General features: G+C 42.0%; 1 protein-coding gene and 1 long non-coding RNA gene across 2 annotated transcripts in view; both read left to right on the top strand.

The window, feature by feature from the left end:
• LOC310634413 overlaps nucleotides 1-22,302 on the top strand; it is a 486,982-nt gene that overhangs the window by 118,858 nt on the left and 345,822 nt on the right. The window lies entirely within an intron of this gene.
• Nucleotides 14,091-22,302, top strand: part of PDE1B (phosphodiesterase 1B) — a 60,746-nt gene continuing 52,534 nt past the window's right edge. The window contains exon 1 of the mRNA XM_083352768.1: nucleotides 14,091-14,135. Coding sequence (XP_083208894.1) covers nucleotides 14,116-14,135 — 20 coding nt within the window. The 5' untranslated portion in view covers nucleotides 14,091-14,115. The remainder of the gene's footprint in view (nucleotides 14,136-22,302) is intronic.

Genomic DNA, 22,302 nt, shown 5'->3' with positions numbered 1-22,302 from the left:
TTGAAAAACACCTTTGGGACAATCATGACCCGGATGAATTGAGAATCTCCGTAGATATTCCAGTGTCAATAAGAGATTTTGGTTTTTCTTCTTCTAGAACTTTCAAAGGTGAATGTGAAACGATGGCCACCCTCTTGTTAATATGCTGCATGAATTCTAAGATGGAGAATTGGAATGTTACTTCTAAAGAGCAGTTTTAAGTCTGGAATATAGAGCTGGTGCTGCTGGGGGATATGTGTGTGTGTCCTCCAGAGTGCCGTGATGATAACCACTGGTTTTGACAAAATGCAGAGTTGAAATTAGCATTCTGGGATCTTTAGATTTTTGTTTTTGTAGGTTTCCATGTTAGAGTGAGTGGGAAGTGCCTGGTGAAAATGCACAAAGAGGGTGGTTGAAGTTGAACAAGCTTTCCAGTGGCTTGATTTCCGGTCCTTTTCTCCATCTCCGGGAGAAGCAGAGTGAATTATGCAAAGTCACATGCAAACCATTGGATTTATATTGTGCAATTAGAGCTCTTGGCATCCCCAAAATTACACCCACAGAAAGCAAATGTACCCAGTTGAATTACACATCTGGTTCTGGCACTACCTTTGATTTTGGCTGCGTGATGCCGTTAGCTCCCAGTTGAGCTTGAAATGCTGTTAACTAAATAGCATTGCAGGTTTATTGCTATGAGACTGACAATTCTGATTAGTGCTAATAAGGGGGAGAGGTGCCAGGGACCTGTAGACTGGAGGAGCTAGCAGGAACTTGCCTGTGGGGGAGGAAAAAAAACACACCCTTTATTTTCTAATAATTTCATTAGGTTTGAAGTCTTCCTGTGAAATAGCACATTTGATGAGCCACAAGTCATCATGCCTGCTACCGAAGGGCTCGGTCTAAATAAACAAATAAAAAAACCTTTTGATTGATTCCAGTTTAGACAGGGACAGAGAAGCTTTAACACTGCAAATGTTTTAGGTATTTTCCATCTCTCCCCAGCTCCACCCATGGGGCATAAGGCCAAGAACAGTGGGAATTGTAATCCAATGATATCTGGATAGTTGTGGCTTCTCCCTTCCTATTCGAGAGACTCTAGATTTGACCCCCTTGTAATTTCTCTTCGACTACCAGGAAAAATGGAAGAGTCTTGACATCGCTGTCAATTTCCTTTTTATCCCTTAAAAGGACATCTTGAACTTCAGGCACCATTATGACCTTGACTCTAATTCTATATAAGTTTATATAGAGCCGTGGTGGCGAACCTATGGCACCTGTGCTATAGGTGGCACGCAGAGCCCTCTCTGTGGGCATGTGCGCCATCGCCCCAGTCCTAGGCCTTCAGCTGGGTTTTATAAAACCTTTTTGCTTTAGGCCTCTGCCACCGTGTGCAAAAAAAAAAAAGGTTCAATCAATCAATCAATTTCAACTTCTCGCAGGAAAAAAAAAGATCTCGCAAAGTTGGAATTGATTGATTGAACTTTTTAGTCCCACCCAGTCTGCCGTTACCACCGCAGCCACGCCCACCCAATGGGCCACGCTCACCTGGCACCCGATGATACATAAGTGGGTTTTGGATTGCAGTTTGGGCACTCGGTCTGTAAAAGGTTTGCCATCACTGCTATAGAGGAACTGAGGGCCCTGACCCGTTGCTCCTTGCTCTGCTTATAAATGGGAAAGAAAAGTTTCATTTGAAAAACTTGGTGGGGTGTTGGTAGGCTGATAATACTATAAAATCCACTCTTCCTGTCTTGATTCCCTGTTCCTTTGTGGTTTAAGGCAGGGGTCCCCAACCCCTGGTCCATGGACCAGTACCAGGCCGCGGCATGCCAGCAACTGATCTGCACAAACAAGCAAAGCCCCATCCGCGGGATGCAGGCAGCACACAAAACCACGCAACCTCTAGTCCGTGGAAAAACCTCTCTCCACGGAACCGGTCCCTGGTGCCCAAAAAATTGGGGATCTCTAGTTTAAGGCAGTTTTTTTCTTGGCCTGGCTGACTTTGGAAAGACGAGATAAGTAATTCCATGCAATAGGCGGTTGAAAAGGAACTTTCCTAATCTTGGCTTACGATTCAAGGTGATCACCCGCTTTTGGTGGAAGTAGGTGATCACCATGCAGGGCATATCGGCTCTTGCTCCCTGTGAAAGGCCCATTGCATGACAGGAGGTTCTAGATTCAGCCAGAAGGTCTAGGTTCAGCTGGACATTCTAGGTTCAGCCAGCAAAGCACCTATTTTGCCACATGGAAGGGACAGGAGGGGAGAAGAGGGAAGAGTTACCTTCTGAAGTTCAGAAAGTGTCCTGTAAACAAACAGCTCATTTGGGGAACTGAGCTGCGAATTCTCTTCAGAATTCTTGGGAGATAAAGTGTAAATTTCAAGAGTGGGCATCCCAAAAGTGCTTTTTCAGGAGGCAACTGGACATTCTTGTTTTTCTTTGAAGACATTTTGCTTCTCATCCAAGAAGCTTCTTCAGCTCTGACTGGATGGTGGGGAAGAATTTATATTCCTTGCAGACAGCTGGTCATTTGTGTTCTTTTAGAGAGTCGTTGAGGCCACTTGGAGGTTTACCTGTGTCCTCAGGGTCACCTGGGTGGTGCAAATCGATGTGGAGCCTTCATGGCTGTGGGATGTTTTCTGCCCTGTGTCCCTTCACTGTTAAAGACAGATGTAGGCTGTTGGGTCTGTGTTGTCTGCATCTCAGACTGAAGCACAAATGGTTCCTGTCGTCTGCAATGTTTTCTGGAAATCCATTCATACTCCCGCACCGTTCGAAGTGTGTTCATCCCAAAGTGCTGTCTGCAAGGCATAAAAATCCTTTCATTCCCCACCATCCAGTCAGAGCTGAAGAAGCTTCTTGGATGAGAAGTGAAACGTCTTCAAAGAAAAACAAGAAAGTCCAGTTTCCTCCTGAAAAAGCACCTTTGGGACAAACATGGGCTGGATGACTGAGAATCTCCATAGGCATCTTTCAAGGCTGAGATGGTAGTATGATGCTGTGACAGAGGAAACACACGGCACTTCCTGTTTCATACCCGAGCAGCTCAACTAGAACTTTGAGGTCAGTTTGGTTCATGAGAACTCCCTGGGCAGCCCGACCGCCAAGGCTTTTTCAGCAGACAGCTGTTAACAATGTTTGGGGGAAGGCAAAAATTGGCAGTCTAAATTGCTAAAAGGCAACTCAAGCCTCACATTTAAAATAATACTGTTCTCCCACCCCCACCCCCAACGGAAATAAAAAGAAAATGCTGTCAGCTTGCCCATTTGCAAGCATATCTTGTGAAAGCTGGTTGCATAGTTCAGCGCTCCTCAACCTCACACTTTTCAAGGATAGTGGAGTTGATGGAACTTGATGTGCTGGAATTCACTCAGCTCTCGACTGAGGGCAGCACCAGCGGTGACTGGGGAAGGCGTCTTAGGTTTTGCAAGGCTATCTGGAGAGAGTTCGTTCCTGTGCACTTGAGGAAGTGGACAGGGCTTTTGCAGTTGTTAGCTGAGTTAGATCTATGTCCCTCTTGGTTGGTTAAGGTTGCCCAGGAGGAGATTCATGAATGGATCTGGGTGATGGTTAGTTGTTTCTTGAGAGAGGGTGGCTCTCTCAAGGAGGCAGTATTGTGCCCTGTCCTCAAGGGGCTGTTGGAAGAAAAGTCTTCGTCATGGTTCCATCCAAGCTGGGGATAAACAACATGGCGACTCCTTTAGGAAGAAGGTTACAGTATATTGCAGAGGAAAGCCAGACAGAAAGATGGATCCAGCAGAAAAAGGGCTGAGCACATGTCGGGAGGGGTTTTTTATACCCCCTGGACTATTGTTTGGTTATTTCCTGTTTCAGGCTTTGTATTTCCTGTGTCACGTGTTCTGACCTGAGTCTGGTGTGCCTTTCTGGTATTCTTGATGGTTGTGGGTTAATCCTATTGTGTCCAAAGGTCATATCCTGCTTTCCTGGGGCTGGAGTATGTAGAAGTTAAGGCTTTGTCTTCCTAAGCTCCTGGCTCCAACCTTCTTGATGGCTCACATTTCCATGTCTATAGAACTGGTTTTCTGCTTGGGGGAAGGAGACCTATTAAGAAAACTGGGCATGCTTTCCTGGTTCTACAATATCTTTTTAGGAAATATATTTTCCTGCCCTTTTAATATTTCCTTTTCTGCGGAGCTGACTTCCCTCAGGGCTTTTGCTTGACCCAACTGGTCTAAGCAAAGGGAAGGGAAGAGGATTGAAATTGTTCATCTGGATTAGTACCTGGTCAGGGAGCTGCATGAGTCCACAGATTGATATCTGTGTATTCACCAGTGCAGTTTGGTGACTCACTTGCCCTTTTTTGAGCTAGTAGTGCCTTTCTGTGTATCTGTTAGTGTGAAATGGGAATTCTGTAGACCATCACTATTCTTTTAACACACTCTTTCTTGCTGTTACCTCACACTCTAGAAACCAGCAGCTATGCAGGAGCTGTTTTGGGAACGGCTGTGGGAGGTAGTGACAGATTTTATTTTCCTGGGCTCCAAGATCACCGCAGACGGGGACTGCAGCCAAGAAGTTAAAAGACGCTTGCTCCTGGGGAGGAAAGCCATGGCAAATCTAGACAGCACACTAAAAAGCAGAGACATCACCCTGCCAACAAAAGTGCGTATAGTCAAGGCTATGGTCTTCCCAGTTGCAATGTATGGCTGTGAAAGTTGGACCATAAGAAAGGCTGAGCACCAAAGAATTGAGGCCTTTGAACTATGGTGCTGGAGAAGACTCCTGCGAGTCCCTTGGACTGCAAGGCGATCAAACCGGTCAGTCCTAGAGGAGATCAACCCTGACTGCTCTTTAGAAGACCAGATCCTGAAGTTGAAACTCAAATACTTTGGCCACCTAATGAGAAGGTAGGACTGACTGGAGAAGAGCCGAATGCTGGGAAAGATTGAGGGCAAGAGAAGAAGGGGACGACAGAGAATGAGGTGGCTGGATGGAGTCACTGAAGCAGTAGGTGTGAGCTTAAATGGACTCCAGAAGATGGTAGAGGACAGGAAGGTCTGGAGGAACATTGTCCATGGGGTCGCGATGGGTCGGACACGACTTCGCAACTAACAATGTGCTTGCCTTCCTAACATGAAGAGAAGATGGGGAGAAAGGAGGGAAGTGATTCCAGCAAGCAGAGAAACCCTCTTTGGCAACTTGCATTCATGTCTCTTGGAGCTGGATTTTATTTTATTAGGGAGCCCCCAAAGGAACAAGATATATCATCCTCAAGCAGGTTTTACAGGAGAAGAGAAAAATATAAACATGCCTAGATCAAATGCAATAAAAGGTATACTTCCAAAGAATCCTTACTGTGCTAAAAAAAGTCCCAATTCTCTTTCTCTTCAGAGATTCCTAATCCCTTTAAACAGAAGTCCAGTTCCCAGGCTCCCCTGGGGAGGCTATTTATTCATTTATTTCTGGGTTTAAAAATACAAAAAATAAACAATTACTGTAAACTAGCTTTGGTTTATGGTGAAGATACTCACAATTTCCATGGTGAAGTCTGGTTTTTCCCCTTTTGTGCGCAGTTCCAGAAATACTTGCTAATGTTTATAACTAGGGCTGAAAACAATCTCACGAAGATATAATCTGAAGCATTCCACATCAAAGAAGGGACAACTAGAAGCTGATTTTGTCTTCTAAATGTTCTTTAGAATGAACATGCTTTTTGGGCTGACACCTTGCCTTGATTCAGAAATCTTCCAAGATTCTTAATGGCTCTGGAGAGCACAGTTGTCCCTCAGAAATGAATCTGTGCTACAGTGAGAAATGTGGGGTTGTAACGCTCCAGTTAAGTGGGCCTCTGATGTGAATGTATTACCCCCTCCCTTGAAGAGATATTAGGTAGCTGTCTACATATCAGCACTGCAATTAATACAGTAACAGGTTTTGAAACTTTCTTTGCTTGGTAATGGCTATAATGTTCTTTGCAAATGCCAGTTCGGGAGAGTTACACTTGCTGTATTCTCATGTCAGAAGAGAAGAATTAAGTATTAGATGGCTGTGGACTTTTATCCTCTGTAATCCCTTTTCACTCAGCTGGAAACCTCTATGAACTGGGTTAGTCTATAAAGGCTTTTTCCTGGCATTGAAATAACAAGGTAAACTTATTGTTGGAGGTGTACCACCCATCTTTGCTGCCCGATGAGTTCTCTGACCAAGTTAGTTGTCAAGGATGGTATTGGAGAACCTCAAGACTTGGGGTTGACAGGGGATCTAGCCATTAACTAGATGAATCTAGGAGCAAATGATGTGTTTGGACATGATGGAGTAGATCCACTGGCAGTAAAGGAGATAAAATACTGGATAGCCACTTGGCATAGGGTTTCCTGCCTGAGCAGGTGGTTGTACTAGAAGACCTCCAAGGTCCCTTCCAACTGTTATTGTGTTGTGTTATAATTGGCCTGAAAAAATCCTGGCCTCCAGACAAATTTATCAACCTGAGCTCAGTCATACATGCGTATTTTTTTTAAAAAAAAGCAAAGCGGTTTGAGATAATTTTTAATTTTTATTTATTTATTACATTTTTATCCCTCCCATCTCCTCTATAAGGTGACTCTGGGCAGATAGTGATGTCTGCACACCTGCAAATCTTATTGGAGGAGAAAGATCTCATTTTTTTTCAGTCTCATTTAGACTGAATTTGGGGACAAAATAAATTATGATTATTCTGGTAGAGGATCACTTAGGGCAGGGGTCTTCAAACATGGCCCTTTTATGACCTGTGGACTTTAATTCTCAGAATTCCTCAGCCAGCATGAAGTCCACAAGTCATCAAAGGGCCAAGTTTGAAGACCCCTGACCTAGGGGAAGAGTTTGTTGTTTTGACCTTATGTTTTCTTGGATTGTCTTTAGAGCTGGGGTTGAGGGCACCATGTTACAGTGTGATGCATTTGGTTGCCTGTAACGTAGGGATTCTCAAGGCACTGTTTTGTACTTTTTAGTAATCTATTTAGAGCACAGAGGTGGCCCATCAGGTGTTTTGAAGCTGGGCGTCACCAATATTTGCTCAACAGTGAGATGGACAACATATAAATTTAATAAGTAAATAATTAAAATAATTTCAGAGGACAGTTCTATTTTTTTCATAGTGGAGGAGGCTATGCAAGTTCTGAACCAATATCTGGACAAGGTGAAAAGGTAAATAAACGCCAGTAAACATTCAAATTCATGAATCATATACCATGATATTTCTAGGGATATCTTCATGTAGGTCTTCTCTGTATGAATGTTGCTTGGTAATGATGATTATTTTCCTTTTCCTTATCATTCGGTATTTTGTTGTTTCTGTTAATTTTATGGTAAACCACTCGAGACGCTGTTAAGTGGTGAACATTTTGATGGGATCAAGGATCGCAGGGGTGAGGCTTTGATAGCAAATAGTTGGGGGTTATTTAAGTTGAGGATTTTCTAATTTTTCAAGTTTTTTTGCAGGAGGTGGTTGCTTTTTATTACAGTAAGCCCACTTTACAGTATACTGCAATTTTCAGGTCTTTCAAAATAGCAGGGAACACACTGTCAGATTTTTTTTATTTATTTATTTTTGCAATTCAGTTGAATTGTTTGAAATGGCCCAAAGAAGTGCAAAAGATCATATTGGGAACTGCAGGCGGTCTATCTGGGATTCAGCGAAAACTCCAGTGTGTTGAATGCTCAGTACTTATTTCTCCACCAGCAAGTATCCTGGAGACATGCATTTCCTTTTGGTTTAATTAATTATGAGAGAGATTTCCTAAATGGAAGGAATTCACTGTTTTTCCATTCACTATTCTGTGGAACTTGCAGGGACCCTTTTGCATTATCTTACTGGGGGTTTTGATAAACAGGCAAGTGCTTCCCAGGGTGACGAGAAATCAATTGAGAAACCAAGAGGGGTTGCTCAGTAAATAGCATCCTACTGGGGCATTATGATATGCCAGATATGATTAATTCCAGCCCACGAGAAGCAGCGATGAAAAGTAGCGCAGCAATAAAATAGAGCAACAAAGAATGTGAGCCAGTGCAGAACCACTTTTCCTGTTGCCTCATTTGAACCTCTAGTATGATCAGAAATTCTGGAAATTTTAGTCCAGGTCACCTAGACTGGAGGGCACCAGGTTGGAGAATGTTGCTGAAAACAACCAAAGATCATATCAAATCTGGTGTTATAGCTGATTGAAACTCAGGAACAAGAGGGTTAGCGTGATGTAGTGTTTGTGGATGGGGACTTGTGGAAACACAGATACAAGTCTCCATAAGGCCAGCAGGGCCCAGTCATTCTCTCTGACAATGTGACCTTTTTTACAGGGTAATTAACAAAGTTAAACGGTAGAAAGCAACACAGACTGCCTTTGAACTCAAGGAAAGAGGGAGGAAGGTAAACAAGGAAAGATCAAGCTACATGGGTACAAGTAGAATACATTTTGCAAAAGGTACCTGAATAGTATGATCATTTTTCCCCCCAGTGTAATTGCAAAGCTTATTTAATAACATGTCTTTAAATAAGCACCCATTATTTTCTGTGTTCTCATCTGATTCAGGGATGGTCAGAATTTCAGTAGACATGACTTGAAATGCAGCGCTCTTAATTCAATATACAGGATCGACCTCAAAGGAAGACAAAGTTTCCCCCTCCCACATAATTTGCCTGTAAAATGAGAGGTCATATTAAAGTAATGTCAACTAATATTTTTCCCTGTCTGATCTTCCTCTTGATGGATGGGAGGGAGGGGATCATTTTAATTTAGGGTCAGCCTCCTTGTGGCTACATATATTAATTAGCCTGCAGAACTCACTAGCCCATAATATGGTCCTATCCAGAAGCATTAGTTTCTTTCTGTGACTTTTGACAAATACGCCGAGAGCCTTCCTATTCCCGTACAGATGAAGAGATAAGGTGTCCTGTGATTGACCTGCATTTTTAAATTAACATGTGAAAGAGAGACTCTTTAGATAAGGTAGCTCCTTCTATTTACTGTTATAAATGGTGAGATAACAAACTTTCTGCAGTAAACCCTGATAAGTAGTTATTTCCCTCTTTTGTCATAGCAGGTGCCCAGTGCCTGCTACCGTAGAAAATGTAGCCTTCCCTTGCTGGTGCCTGAACGGAGCAGCTCTGAGTAGGAGAGGGGGAAAAAAGAGGTTGCAGGGCTATAAAACCTGTCCAACAAAAGCAATCCCTTTGTGCGTTGAATTATGAAGACGCTCCCAGCACTTGGCTTTACTGTGGCAATTGGGAAGGGACCTCTAGCATTGGAATTAATGGGGACAATTTAAATTAACACAATACTGGGCCTCTGTATCTGCAGATTCTAAATTAGCCGGCAACACAAGAATTTCAGAAAACACAATAGTTATTGTTTTCAGTATGGGATCCTTGCAGACATTGCTATTAGAAGCCCGATGTCAACGCTGTGACGATGGACAACTGAGAACCAGCAGCCATTTTCACTTTTGCTTCTAGTGTGCCTTTCCTCTTCTTTTAGAGTTCAGAGGTAGAAGCGGGGAATGGGGTAAATGCCTGAAGGTTTAGCTAGCCATAACAATATAGAAGTGTGGGGACTCAAGGACGTGTTCTGATAAGCTTTTGGCGGGCTGAGAGGCTGGAGAGAAAAGCCCACGTTTCGTGTTAATTGGGGAATGTGATTTATGACAGCTCTTGTGGAGTGGGAATTGCAATTTGTTACTTTGTGTGTGGGAGGAGGGAATCTCATTCTTGGGTTCAACTATGTAAGTGCCGATACTTTGTTTCCTAATAAAATGTTCTTTAAGGAAGAAATCTTGCCTTGAAGTTCTTTTAATTGGTTTAATTTATCGGGTGACACCCCATTTGAAACAAAAATCCTGGATTAGATGAAATTTTGGTTTGAGGCAGCGGGACCCTGTGCATTCCACTAGTCTGCGATCCAGTTTCAAGTCCTAGCCACCCAACACAAGGCAAGAAAATAAATGTGGATCCATATCTGAAGAGCCATAGGTTGTACGTGTCAATGGTAATGGGTTACTGTAGTTGCAGTGGTGGGATTCAGCCGGTTCACATCACTTCGGCAGAACCGGTAGCTAATTTTTTGTTGCCCAAGCCCAGAATGGACTTCCGGAAGTGGCATCCACCCAGAGAACTGGTTGTTCACGTATTTGAATCCCACCACTGCTTAGTTGGGCCACTGAGCTCATCTAGCCTATGGAAGTTTTCTTACGTATTGTATGCGATCATTGGACGTTTCACTTTACGAGAACTGCAATTTGCCTCTCTGCTTTCTGTTCTGGGGAAATGTGATGATAAGATTATGTGGTTCAGATTAACTCGAAATAATGTACCAGTAGTATGTCTCATAACAATAGTTGTATAAGTAAGGGAAAGGAGAATGAAAGCTGGCCAAATACTTCCTCTCTGCTGGCTGGGATCCTTGGTTTTGCTTCCCCAAATTTGTGGATTCTCTTGCTGTTTACTGTCTCTCTCCACCAAGCTCTTACAAGCAGATGTGGGAAGGATAGCTTTGTTTATCAGACTGTCCTGGTCAGGAAGCAGACTTGAGTGATCTCTGCAGAGGCAAATGCTGAGAGACAAGGAAGTGTGGGTGGGCAGAATCTGTGGGCTCCTAAGCTAGCATGCAAGTCATGAAGGATACCAACATTTGACCTGTTTCTTTATATGTTATGAAGAAGGTCTGCAAACTCCCTTCCTGCCCTTTTCAAAGCAACCCCGAAGGATTACGAGAAGCTAGATCAGGGGTGTCAAACTCAATTTCATTGAGGGCCGCATCAGCATTGCGGTTGCCCTCAGGGGGCCGGGTGGGTATGGCCTGGGTGGGCGTGGCCTACTGGGTGGGTGTGGCTAGAGTGCATATGGCCTACTGGGTGGGCGTGGCCAGCTCTACATCGTTGGCATCAAGGATGCCTATGGGGGCCTGGGCAGGAGTGGGACAGATCTGAGGGTCTCTGGCAGAAGGAGGGTCTCTGGGCCAGGGCCAAGGCAGTGGGGGCCGTTCCCTCACTGTTTCCAGGATGGCTTCGCGGGCCGCATGAAACCACTTCGCGGGCCGGATCTGGCCCCCGGGCCTTGTGTTTGACATGTCTGAGCTAGATGGATCAAGGCATACGTCCCATGAGAAGCCTTTCATTGCACTTATTCAATTTTGTGGAGTGTCCGCAATTGGGAAAGAAGACTTTTTAAAAAAAAATGTTGAAGGAATATACATGGATAAGAACCTTTGGGAGTGTGTTTACAGAAAGGAGTAGTTCAAGAATCGTGCTCTAGTGATTTTTGCCAATTAGTTAAGGTGGTAGCTTGGGAAAATCCAACATTCATTTCTGGCAATAAAACAACCTTCCCCAACATGGACATCCATACTGTATATACTGATCTGTCATTCCCAGAAACAGGAGCCAGCCAGTCAGCCAACTTGCCAATGGGATTCTGGGAATTGTAGTCCAATAGATTTAGAATACACGTGAGGGAATGCTGCAATGGAGCAAAGGTGGATCCTTGATGAAACTTTATTTTTCAGTATGGCAAAAGGACCACTTGCCTGACCCACATTTGCTGATTGTGACTGAAGATGAGTGGAATAAAGATAAGGTAGTTAGCAACTGACCAAGTCTTTTTCAGGTATTATGGTGTAGTAGATGTCAGGCAGTAACAAATTTGTGATGGAAAAACTTTTGGTCAGGAATCAGCACCCATGACATAAGCTTTGAAGAGACCAAACACTGCAACGGTGAGACTATGATGCAGAGGAAATAGCCAAGTGTCCAGTATACGAGTGGAGTCAAAGCTTTTTTTCTTCTACAGTATATGTGTTTTAGGAAATAGGGATATTTCTTTTTTAGCTATGGTAAACTGATTGGAGGCTTACACTAGGGGTGCTTTCTCTCTCAAAAATAGTGAACAGGAATCGCAGAAGAATGAATGCCCAATCTTATGAATGAATGGGTTGCAAGTCAAGTTGCTAACTACAGATCTATCAAGGACCTGCCGCAATTGCCACATTTTGTTCTCAAGCATTCATTCTTTCCCTTCGAATTGGGTGCTTCAAATTTGCTAGGAAAAATCGGGTATTTTCTTTTATTCCTTTGGAAAATAATGTTTAAGGGGAAATGGCTGTGACTGTGCAAACTGCTTATTTTCCTTTTTATTACAGAAAAGCAGAAGCGTTTCAGCACACTTTTTTGTCCCTTTGGCCTTCAAGCTGCTTTGCTGGGAGAAAGACATTCTGAAAGGAATGAAAAGGCCACCTGAATTTAACCCATCTTTTTTACACATCAAGCACAGAATAGAATAGAATAGAATAGAATAGAATAGAATAGAATAGAATAGAATAGAATAGAATAGAATAGAATAGAATAGAATAGAATAGAATAGAAGTAGAGTAGCGTAGAGGAATGGAATAGAATAGAATAGAATAGAATAGAATAGAATAGAATAGAATAGAATAGAATAGAATAGAATAGAAGTAGAATAGCGTAGAGGAATGGAATGGAATAGAATAGAATAGAATAGAATAGAATAGAATAGAATAGAATAGAATAGAATAGAATAGAATAGAATAGAATAGAATAGAATAGAAGTAGAGTAGCGTAGAGGAATGGAATAGAATAGAATAGAATAGAATAGAATAGAATAGAATAGAATAGAATAGAATAGAATAGAATAGAATAGAATAGGAGTAGCGTAGAGGAATAGAATAGAATAGAATAGAATAGAATAGAATAGAATAGAATAGAATAGAATAGAATAGAATAGAATAGAAGTAGAGTAGCGTAGAGGAATGGAATAGAATAGAATAGAATAGAATAGAAGTAGAGTAGCGTAGAGGAATGGAATAGAATAGAATAGAATAGAATAGAATAGAATAGAATAGAATAGAATAGAATAGAATAGAATAGAATAGAATAGAAGTAGAATAGCGTAGAGGAATGGAATGGAATAGAATAGAATAGAATAGAATAGAATAGAATAGAATAGAATAGAATAGAATAGAATAGAATAGAATAGAATAGAATAGAATAGAAGTAGAGTAGCGTAGAGGAATGGAATAGAATAGAATAGAATAGAATAGAATAGAATAGAATAGAATAGAATAGAATAGAATAGAATAGAATAGAATTAGAGTAGCGTAGAGGAATGGAATAGAATAGAATAGAATAGAATAGAATAGAATAGAATAGAATAGAATAGAATTAGAATAGAATAGAAGTAGAGTAGCGTAGAGGAATGGAATAGAATAGAATAGAATAGAATAGAATAGAATAGAATAGAATAGAATAGAATAGAATAGAATAGAATAGAATAGGAGTAGCGTAGAGGAATAGAATAGAATAGAATAGAATAGAATAGAATAGAATAGAATAGAATAGAATAGAATAGAATAGAATAACAGAGTTGGAAGGGACCTTGGAGGTCTTCTAGTCCAACTCCCTGCTCAGGCAGGAAACCCTATACCATTTCAGAGAAATGGTTGTCCAATCTCTTCTTAAAAACTTTCAGTGTTGGAGCACCTGCATCTCATTCTGCTAAAAAGAAGCCGATGGTCTCTCAGACCTTTCATTTGTTTCTGGCTAGGTCTAAGCTGGGGTTTTTTTTCTTCCCTTTTTGAAAGAACCAGGGTATTTCCAGAGTCTCCCTCCCCTCTTCTTGAAAGAGCCACTGTCCCAACCCACTTGGCCCCTGTTCATCTCTGTTCAGTAAACGTTTCTATGATATAAATGATAAATGTTTTTTGACAGGCAAAAATAGCCAGTGGTTGAATTTTGAAACCTGCCTTTGTATATTCTAGCTCTAGCGCATATGTTCATTCCCCACCCCCACCCCAGTGGTGGCCTTAAATGGTTTCTGTGGGTTTTCCCCCTCTGTCTTTGCTGGGTGCTCTTAAGCTGCTCTCTCACACAGCTGCTCTCAGTAACTCAAAAGCTCTTGCTCGTAGTTGTTCCTGCAAAGTAACATAACTTTTGCAGATCCCTTGTGAAATACTATTTTAGCTGAGTTTAAGGAAGAAGCAAGGGATGTCGTTAGCAAACGAGAGATGGACTGGGCCCTGGGTAACTATATTGTATCCTTCTGGGGTTGAAAGGGGCAAAATCTGAAGCTGTTTATGGATATTGAGTCTCTTCTCAATAGCTCATGGAAGAATTTATTCAAATCCAGCGGGTTCACATGCATGGCCCCATCATCAGGTAAGAAGTGGCTTCCTGCAGTTACACTTTTTTCTTTGACTAAGTCCTGTCTTCTGAACTTTGACTAAGTCCTGTCTTCTGAACTTTAACTGGAGTTTATATGACCAAGTGTTTTGCTGCTATTGAGCTTAGATTGGGCCCATTGTTCTAGGATAGCATTTTGCATCCATTATGAATAGATAGAATACATTAATGAAATGGGTTGTAATACACGCAAGCTTAAATGGTAATAAAGCAAAATTGTTTTGTCTTTGAAGTGCTTCAAGATTCTTGGTTAAAGTTACTTCATAAAAGTCATGCATATCTAAGGCACTTAAAAGAGTGCTTTGGTAGCTAGGAGACTTAATTGCTTTTAGAGATATTGACCACATAGTTTTATGGATCCTATTTTCTTGCTACAAATTACTATGACCTATACCCATTTCTCCAACTTGGCTTCCTTTAAGTACAAATCCTATCAGATTTATTGGCGTGATGGGAATGTAAGCTGAATATGTTTAGAACATACCATGTTAGACAGGCATATATTTGAGCAGCTGCCACAAAAAATAGGGACCAACCTATTCTCCAAGGCACCGGAAGCAACGGATGGAAACTAACCAAGGGGAGAAGCAACCTAGAACTAAGGAGAAATTTCCTGATAGTTAGAATCAGTGGAACAACTTGCCTGCAGAAGTTGTGAATGCTCCAACACTGGAGGTTTTAAGAAGAGACTGGACAACCATTTGTCTGAAATGGTATAAGCAGGGTTTGGACTAGAAGACCTCCAAGGTCCTTTCCACCTCTCTCTTTCTCTGTTATATGATGGTCTACTTATCCAACCTATGTCACTGTTCAGAATGAAAGGACAAGAGAAGATGCCATCTTTTTATGTTTTAGGAAGGAGAAGAAGAAACCGGTAATCATAGTTGTGGGAAATGGGGAAGAACAGGGCTTGAGAAGTCACGGAGAGCAATTATGAAATCCCAATAGAGGTAAACTCAGAATCAAACAAAAAGCCCACCATCCCTCATATTAGCCTTGGATTTAGGGATACCAGAAGCACAACCTTTCAGCCTGAAGGTCATACTTTCATGTGATACTTTCTCCTTCAAGGACTTAAAGGGCAAGCCCATCAGTTGGGCAGGGCAGACAATTTAGAGCTTTTGTTTTGTTTTGCAAAGCAGATGGAGCAGGCATGTCAAACTGCTGGCCCGCGGGCCAGATGCATCATCCTAAAACTGCGCCCACCCCATTGTTGGCCATGGGGGAAAAGTCGCGATACGTCGTGCAATGTCACTTGATGTCGTGAGTTTGACATGCCTGAAATAGAGGGAGGCGATAAATGAAAAACTGGTTACTGTATGTTTTATGCAGGTGTAATCTCTTTTTCAATTTCCTGGAGTAATTGGCTGGGAATTACCATTTTCATTTAAATTTTGACAGTGCAGTCTTGGGATTGGGCACTGCAAACTGGGAACTGGGTGGCATGTGCAACATTTAGGTAATGATAATCCTAATTTAAGAGAATTGCAGTACAGCAAAGCAGGCTTAGACTCCTAAGGTTTGATATTAAAAAAAATTCTTTTTAAGATATTGAAAAAAATTGCTTGTTACTTTCCCAACAAACTAACTTTGCTTTCCCACTAGAATATAGTATTTCTTAGGGAGTCAACTATAAATGTCCTATTTATTTTTGATAACAGAATCCCTATAGGTGCTTGGCAGCTGCCTGTTAAGAATTTCTAATGACAAATCTGTCCCATTCATCAGTGTCTCTGAAAATGCCAGCTTACACTTTTATTCCTGTGGGCAGAGATTGGCTGTCATTGAAGACAAAGGCAAAAACTTCATTGTCTGTGGCATTTGTGCATTTTAAAAAACTTTTTTGCAATCTCCCTAGGAAGGACACCAAATTAATATTGGGACTGGGAATTGTACAAAAAGCTGAGATATTCTAGTCATTTGGGAAGTTTCATTTCCCATCAATCATGCCAGCATGATCAGTGGTGATGGAGATATAGACCATCAAGATCTGTAAAGTCCTCATTGCTTTATTGCTTCAGAAGAAGATTGTGCACTCATGTTGGCTTAAAGGCCACAGTAGGTTCATTTTTGGGCACTTCCGTGAGTTTTAAGGGTGCTTTAAGCCTATCATCTCTCTCTCTCTCTGTCTCTCTTTCTGTCTCTCTCTCTCTCATCTCCATCACCTATCTCTATCTCTATCTCCGTCATCTATCTCCATCTCTATCTCCATCATCTATCTGTATCTCTCTATCTCTATTTCTATCTATCTCATCGTATTTATCCTGCCATTATTTTTTTAAACTCAAGGGAATGTTGGGACCAACTCCTCCCATCTCCTCCCCCCCCCCCGCCCCCATAACAGCCGTGTGAGATGGGTTGAGCAGAGAGAAGGTGACTGGCCCAAATTGTTCCTTAATTCTCCTCCCAAATTCACAGAAATGCGAAATGCATTATTCCCATGTTCACTGAAAGAGTTGGATGAGTACAGGAAGGACCTGAAAATTTGCCCGTGACTTTCACTTTAAGAGAATGCATACTATATATTCTTATTTATGTATTTGTTTGTAACACGTTTTTGAGAAAGAAATAGGAAAATTATAGAATATCAAACAACCGGAAAAGAAATACATGAAAAATTACAAGTATTTGCAATAGTTGTAAATTTAGTGATAAGATCAGAAGCATTGAAAACTAGGGGGAGAGGGTACATATACTGTATGCTTTTACATGAATTAGGTAATGGATCTAATTTTTTTTTACAAGGAGCATTTGAAATAGTAAAATATCAGTGCAATGTAATTATTTCATCAGATAAATTAAAAGAAATTAATTAAATTTGACAGCAAATGTCTAATAAAGTGTCAAAAGGACTTACTGCAGGAATGATTGACAGGCAGATCTATATGCAAGTGAGTCCTGTTAAGTCAACTGAGCTTACTGATGAGTAAGCTTGCACAGGACTGTAATCATCCTTTCCTAATCGCAAATCACGAAATACTTCAAAGAAATGGAATGTTGTAAAATGTTATACATGTGAATTGCTTCATAATTTCTTGCCTCCTGCTCAAGATAAAAAATATTCTGAAATGAACTGTGGGGACACTGTTAACTCTTTGCCCTCAGGCTCAGTCTACGGTATTTTTTTACATTTCTTCAAAAGAAGTGTGAGTTGGTGTAGCACTAAAGTTCATGCATAAATTTGCTTTAGGTTCTTGGAGCTTTGTCAAAAGGTTATGATGGCTTTGCAAAAAAAAAAAGCAAGCTAATTTTACGAGTGCAGTGATTTCAGTCATTGCTGGGCTGTTTCATTAGCTATATATATTCACATAACTTCAGCAGTGGAGCAGCAGAATTCTCCAGAAAAACAAATACATAATATGCCTAACTATAGCATGGGGGCAGACAAATTTTGATTCTAGATATTATTGTCCATGCTAATTGAGGATGATGGCATTTACGGTCTACAGCAGACATGTCAAACACAAGGCCCGGGGGCCAGATGCGGCCCACGAAGTGGTTTCATGCGGCCCGCGAAGCCATCCTGGAAACAGTGAGGGAACGGCCCCCACTGCCTTGGCCCAGAGACCCTCCTTCTGCCAGAGACCCTCAGATCTGTCCCACTCCTGCCCAGGCCCCCATAGGCACCCTTGATGTGAACGATATAAAGCTGGCCATGCCCACCCAGTAGGCCATACGCACTCTAGCCACGCCCACCCAGTAGGCCATGCCCCCCCACACCCACCCGGCCCCCTGAAGGCAACCGTAATGCTGATGCGGCCCTCAATGAAATTGAGTTTGACACCCCTGGTCTACAGCATTCAGAAGCACTGGGTTGCTCTATTGTTTTGTTTTTATTTTATTTTATATTGATTTATAGGTGCCTTTCCCTGTCTTGGTTCTCTAGATGTACATTAGCTGACAAATCTCATTATCCTAGGTAAATATGCCCAGTGACCAGGGGCAATGGATGTTGTAGCCCAGCAATATTTAGGTACTCCGTGGAAGTCAGGGAAGGTTTCTCTAAGACCTAGTGAAGAGAGACCAGTGCCTTGAAGTCTGCTTGCCCCTTCTCAGCTTGGCTAAGGTTTCACATTTTGCCTGTTTAGGATTTCAGGAAAAGACATCATCAAACAACATGTCAAAAAAGAGTTCTGGAACACGTCATTTCAAAGTGTGTAATTGGACGTGTGCAAACAGAAAACCAGTTGTCAAAGAGACGGTTGGCTGGCTTTCGCTCTGGTCCCCTGGATTCTGCCTTTAAGATCCTTCCTCCTTTTTCGAGAAAGGGCCCTAATGTCTCAGTTCTTTCCTTGTTCCTAATTTAAATGAATTCCCAGCAGGGTGGGAATTTTCTTTCCACACTAAAATAAAACAAATAAGAGCACCAATCAGGATTTTTTAAACGATTGTAGATACATTTTGTGGTTTTGTCAGCCCTTCCAAGTAAACCAGGCAGGAAGCATGACTAGATGAGCTAATTCTACTTTATTGTAAGGCTACATTAACTGAATCTTGCAAGTCTGAAAAGGACAGACTTCCCACTGCCACTTTTAAGTGCTTGATCCATAGATAGATAGATAGATAGATAGATAGATAGATAGATAGATAGATAGATAGATAGATAGATAGACAGACAGACAGACAGACAGACAGACAGACAGACAGACAGACAGACACCATTAACCTACTAGGGACTTCTGCCTCTTTTGTCTGATTGTTTCCTAGGCAGTATCTTTTTTTTTAATTAATCCCATTTATATCCCGCCCTTCTCCGAGGACTCAGGGTGGCTTACAATCTAAAGCACAATGTGCTTAGCAATAGCCTTCATTCTATGTATATGCCTGTTTATTAGGGCTTTCAGGTGGCCCCAAGCGGCATTATTACAAAGTCAGCTTAATTGCCCCCAACAATCTGGGTCCTCATTTTACCTACCTCGGAAGGATGGAAGGCTGAGTCAACCTTGAACCTGGTGGGACACGAACCTGCACTAATTGCAGGCAGCTGGTGTTACTTAAGGAGGCATTAGCCCACTGCTCCACCAAGGCTCTCTTCCCTTGTCCCCCAAGGTCATCCACACTTTCCATTACAGGTTTGGGATTTCTGCAGGCGTGAATTGTTGCTTGAAACTTTATCCTGTGGAAAACTGAATGGAGTAGGGAATCAGCTCTAAGAAGAGAAAAGCTGAGAGGCAGCATCTTGTAAACTTGTTGACCTCAGCTCTCTGGTAGAACAATATAGCTGATCAACTCGTGACTGGGGCCCACATGAAGAGACTGCTACCAAAGGATGACAAATTCACGGACCCTGGTGGGCGTGGGGAGGAATGAGCTGCTCATTGTGAACACAAAGCAAACACTCTTTTCTTATGGCAAGCATGTTTGCTGGATCAGTGCTCAGAGCCAGCTTTCAGTAGTTACCTAGTAACACGACGGGGAGGGAATATGAATCACCATGGCAACCTTTCAAATATGGGACTTAGTAAGGCATGTGGGGTCACCTTCCCATCTTTCTCCGTATTCAGCATCCCTAGGAACGGACAGATCCTTGTTTAGTGGGTGGGAAGGAGATATAGACAACAAAGCCAGACACTTAACAGAGTACCGGTATATGGCTTTGTTTTCAATCAACCAATGGAACCCTTCTGTCTTTTAGTCTCGGGATGCTGCCAAAATTCCCTGGGAGCAGGAGAGAAGCCTGGACATATCTATTTGGTTCTGATCCATTTTTTTGGGGGGGGGAGGATGTCAGTGTTTGCCCAATTCCCCATTTTTATCCTTTTTTCTCCTGTAGACTGAGGTTCCAGGTTGCTTTCTTTTATTAACGAAGGCAATGATACTTGATGTGGATTCCAGGGCTGTTTTAAAGTAATGAACAAAAGGGCCAGTGTTATCAGCCCCTCAGTTTAACAATAGCTACTCAATGGTCTGTCTTTTTTTGTATCTTTAAATGATGATCAGCTAAATTTGCCCAAGATACTTAATGGTTATTAATACATCTAGTCCAGCACTGATTCTCCTAAAAAGGCCAACTGAGCAATTCTCTCATGGGCAGGTCAGAAGAACCTCCCACTTTTGTCTCCTGTCATTATCAAGTAATAAAAAGAAAAATTGTCTTGTTGTTAATGCCAGCTTCTATTCATAGATTCAATAAATCTATTTCATATTTTCAAGATGTGACACTAGATTTTTAGTATATAATAAATGTCGTTACTTGTTGCTTTGGAATATTCTGCCTAATGCATCAAGGCTGAAATCTTGTACATTCCTATTTAAGAGTAAGCCTCCTTAAACACAGTGGGATTTACTTTGGAAGTGATATGATGATATGATGGGGTTGCGGTAGCAACCCCAAATATGCCATCTTCTAGATAAAATTGAGACTGCCACTTCCAGAATCCCCTTTCGCTGTCTTCTCAATTTGGCAAAACCAAAATCTGGTTTGGCATCCTGAGAATTGTAGTCTCAGCATATTTGGAGAGACTAGATGGGGATGACCAGGTTAGAAGATGTTTTCTGTTCTTTCTCAAGCCAATTAAATGGTGGAAGGGAATTATTTAAAGAAGCCCAGCTCTGTTCTAATAAGTTTTGAAAATGGAACAGGACCAAGGGGAGGGTATACACATGTAGTGCTAATGGCGGGCTGGCCAAAAAAAAAAAGTTCTCCCTTTGGGAGAGGCCCTTAGGCACTGGTTCAGAATGTGGATGATTGCTCTATTCTCTGTCTCCTAAACCAGGGGTAGGCAACCTTGGCTCTTTTATGACTCGTGGACTTCAACTCCCAGAATTCCTGGCTCAGAATTCTAGGAGTTGAAGTCCACGAGTCATAAAAGAGCCAAGGTTGCCTACCCATGTCCTAGACCTAGTCCTTTGACCCAGGAGAGAGATGTTGCTAAAGAGAGCTCTACACAATCCACCTTGTGCTGTTTAGTGCCCAAAACACAAACAGACACAACATATATTCAACTGCCCTGATTAGACCCTTCCACAAACCCATAGAAACAACATGTCTCTACACATCCTGATTAGACCCTTGGAGAAAGTTAATGCATACAAAGAAATGCTGATGGAACACTTGGAGAAGGATAAGAATACCTGCATTGCCAAGCAACGCATATGCACACGTGCTGATTAACTCCCCGGGGGGCAGGGGAGATGCATACTTACAGTCAAGGACATGCAAATACAAAACAGGAGAGTAGAAATATTCAGAGCCACAGGCGCAAACACATAGATATCCTCCAATGGGCAACGTATTGATGGATATAGAGCTAGTTTGATGTCATGATGAAGAAAGATGATGGCCTAGAAACCAGGAGACTCTTCAGTGTGTAAGCCGTCTGAATTATTTTTGGATCTGTCATTCTCAGGTCAACCCACTTCACAGGGTTGTTGTTAGGAGGAAGAAAGGCTAATAGGTATGTTTGCCAGCTTATATATAAAAAAGGCAGGATAAAATGCAAGACATGAGATGGATTGGAAATAATTCAAGGCACTGCAAGCTTTCTTTACTTTGCGCTTTTCTGCTTTCTTTCATTGCTTCTACTAGGATGGTGGGTGCTCCAGGTGTAGTCTCTACTATAAATTGGGTTACTTGCAACTTCCTTGTATTCTTATAGGCTAATCTTTCCCTGTGCAAAAGAACTGTATGGCCAGTTCCCTGGATTCAATTTATGCAAGTACATCATTCTTCCTCAGGATTGATAGTAATGAAATTCAAACTTCGTGGCGAAGTCACTTAGATGAGATGGGCGGCTGTACAAATTGAAATGATGATAATAATGCATACAAAGCCAGAATTGAGAAGATAGCAATAGATAGCAAATGCCGCCTCGGCAAAGAAGCTGAAAAATTAGTGGACCGTCTAGTTCAGGGGTAGGCCAACTCGGCTCTTTTATGACTCATGGACTTCAACTCCCAGAATTCCTGAGCCAGCATGGGGGAACTAAGGTCCCCTCATGACTCATGGACTTCAACTCCCAGAATTCCTGAGCCAGCATGGGGGAACTATGGTCCCCTCATGACTCATGGACTTCAACTCCCAGAATTCCTGAGCCAGCATGGCGCAGCTTGGAAACCCCTCCCTTTCCCCTCAGCATGGCTGGCTCAGGAATTTTGGGAGTTGAAGTCCACGAGTCATAAAAGAGCTGAGGTTGCCTACCCC

Source organism: Vipera ursinii, assembly GCF_947247035.1.
Source record: "Vipera ursinii genome assembly, chromosome: 2".
NCBI classification, from domain to species: Eukaryota; Metazoa; Chordata; class Lepidosauria; order Squamata; family Viperidae; genus Vipera; species Vipera ursinii.
The sequence above is the reverse complement of the archived record's forward strand: the minus strand, read 5'-3'. Positions and strand labels throughout refer to the sequence as shown.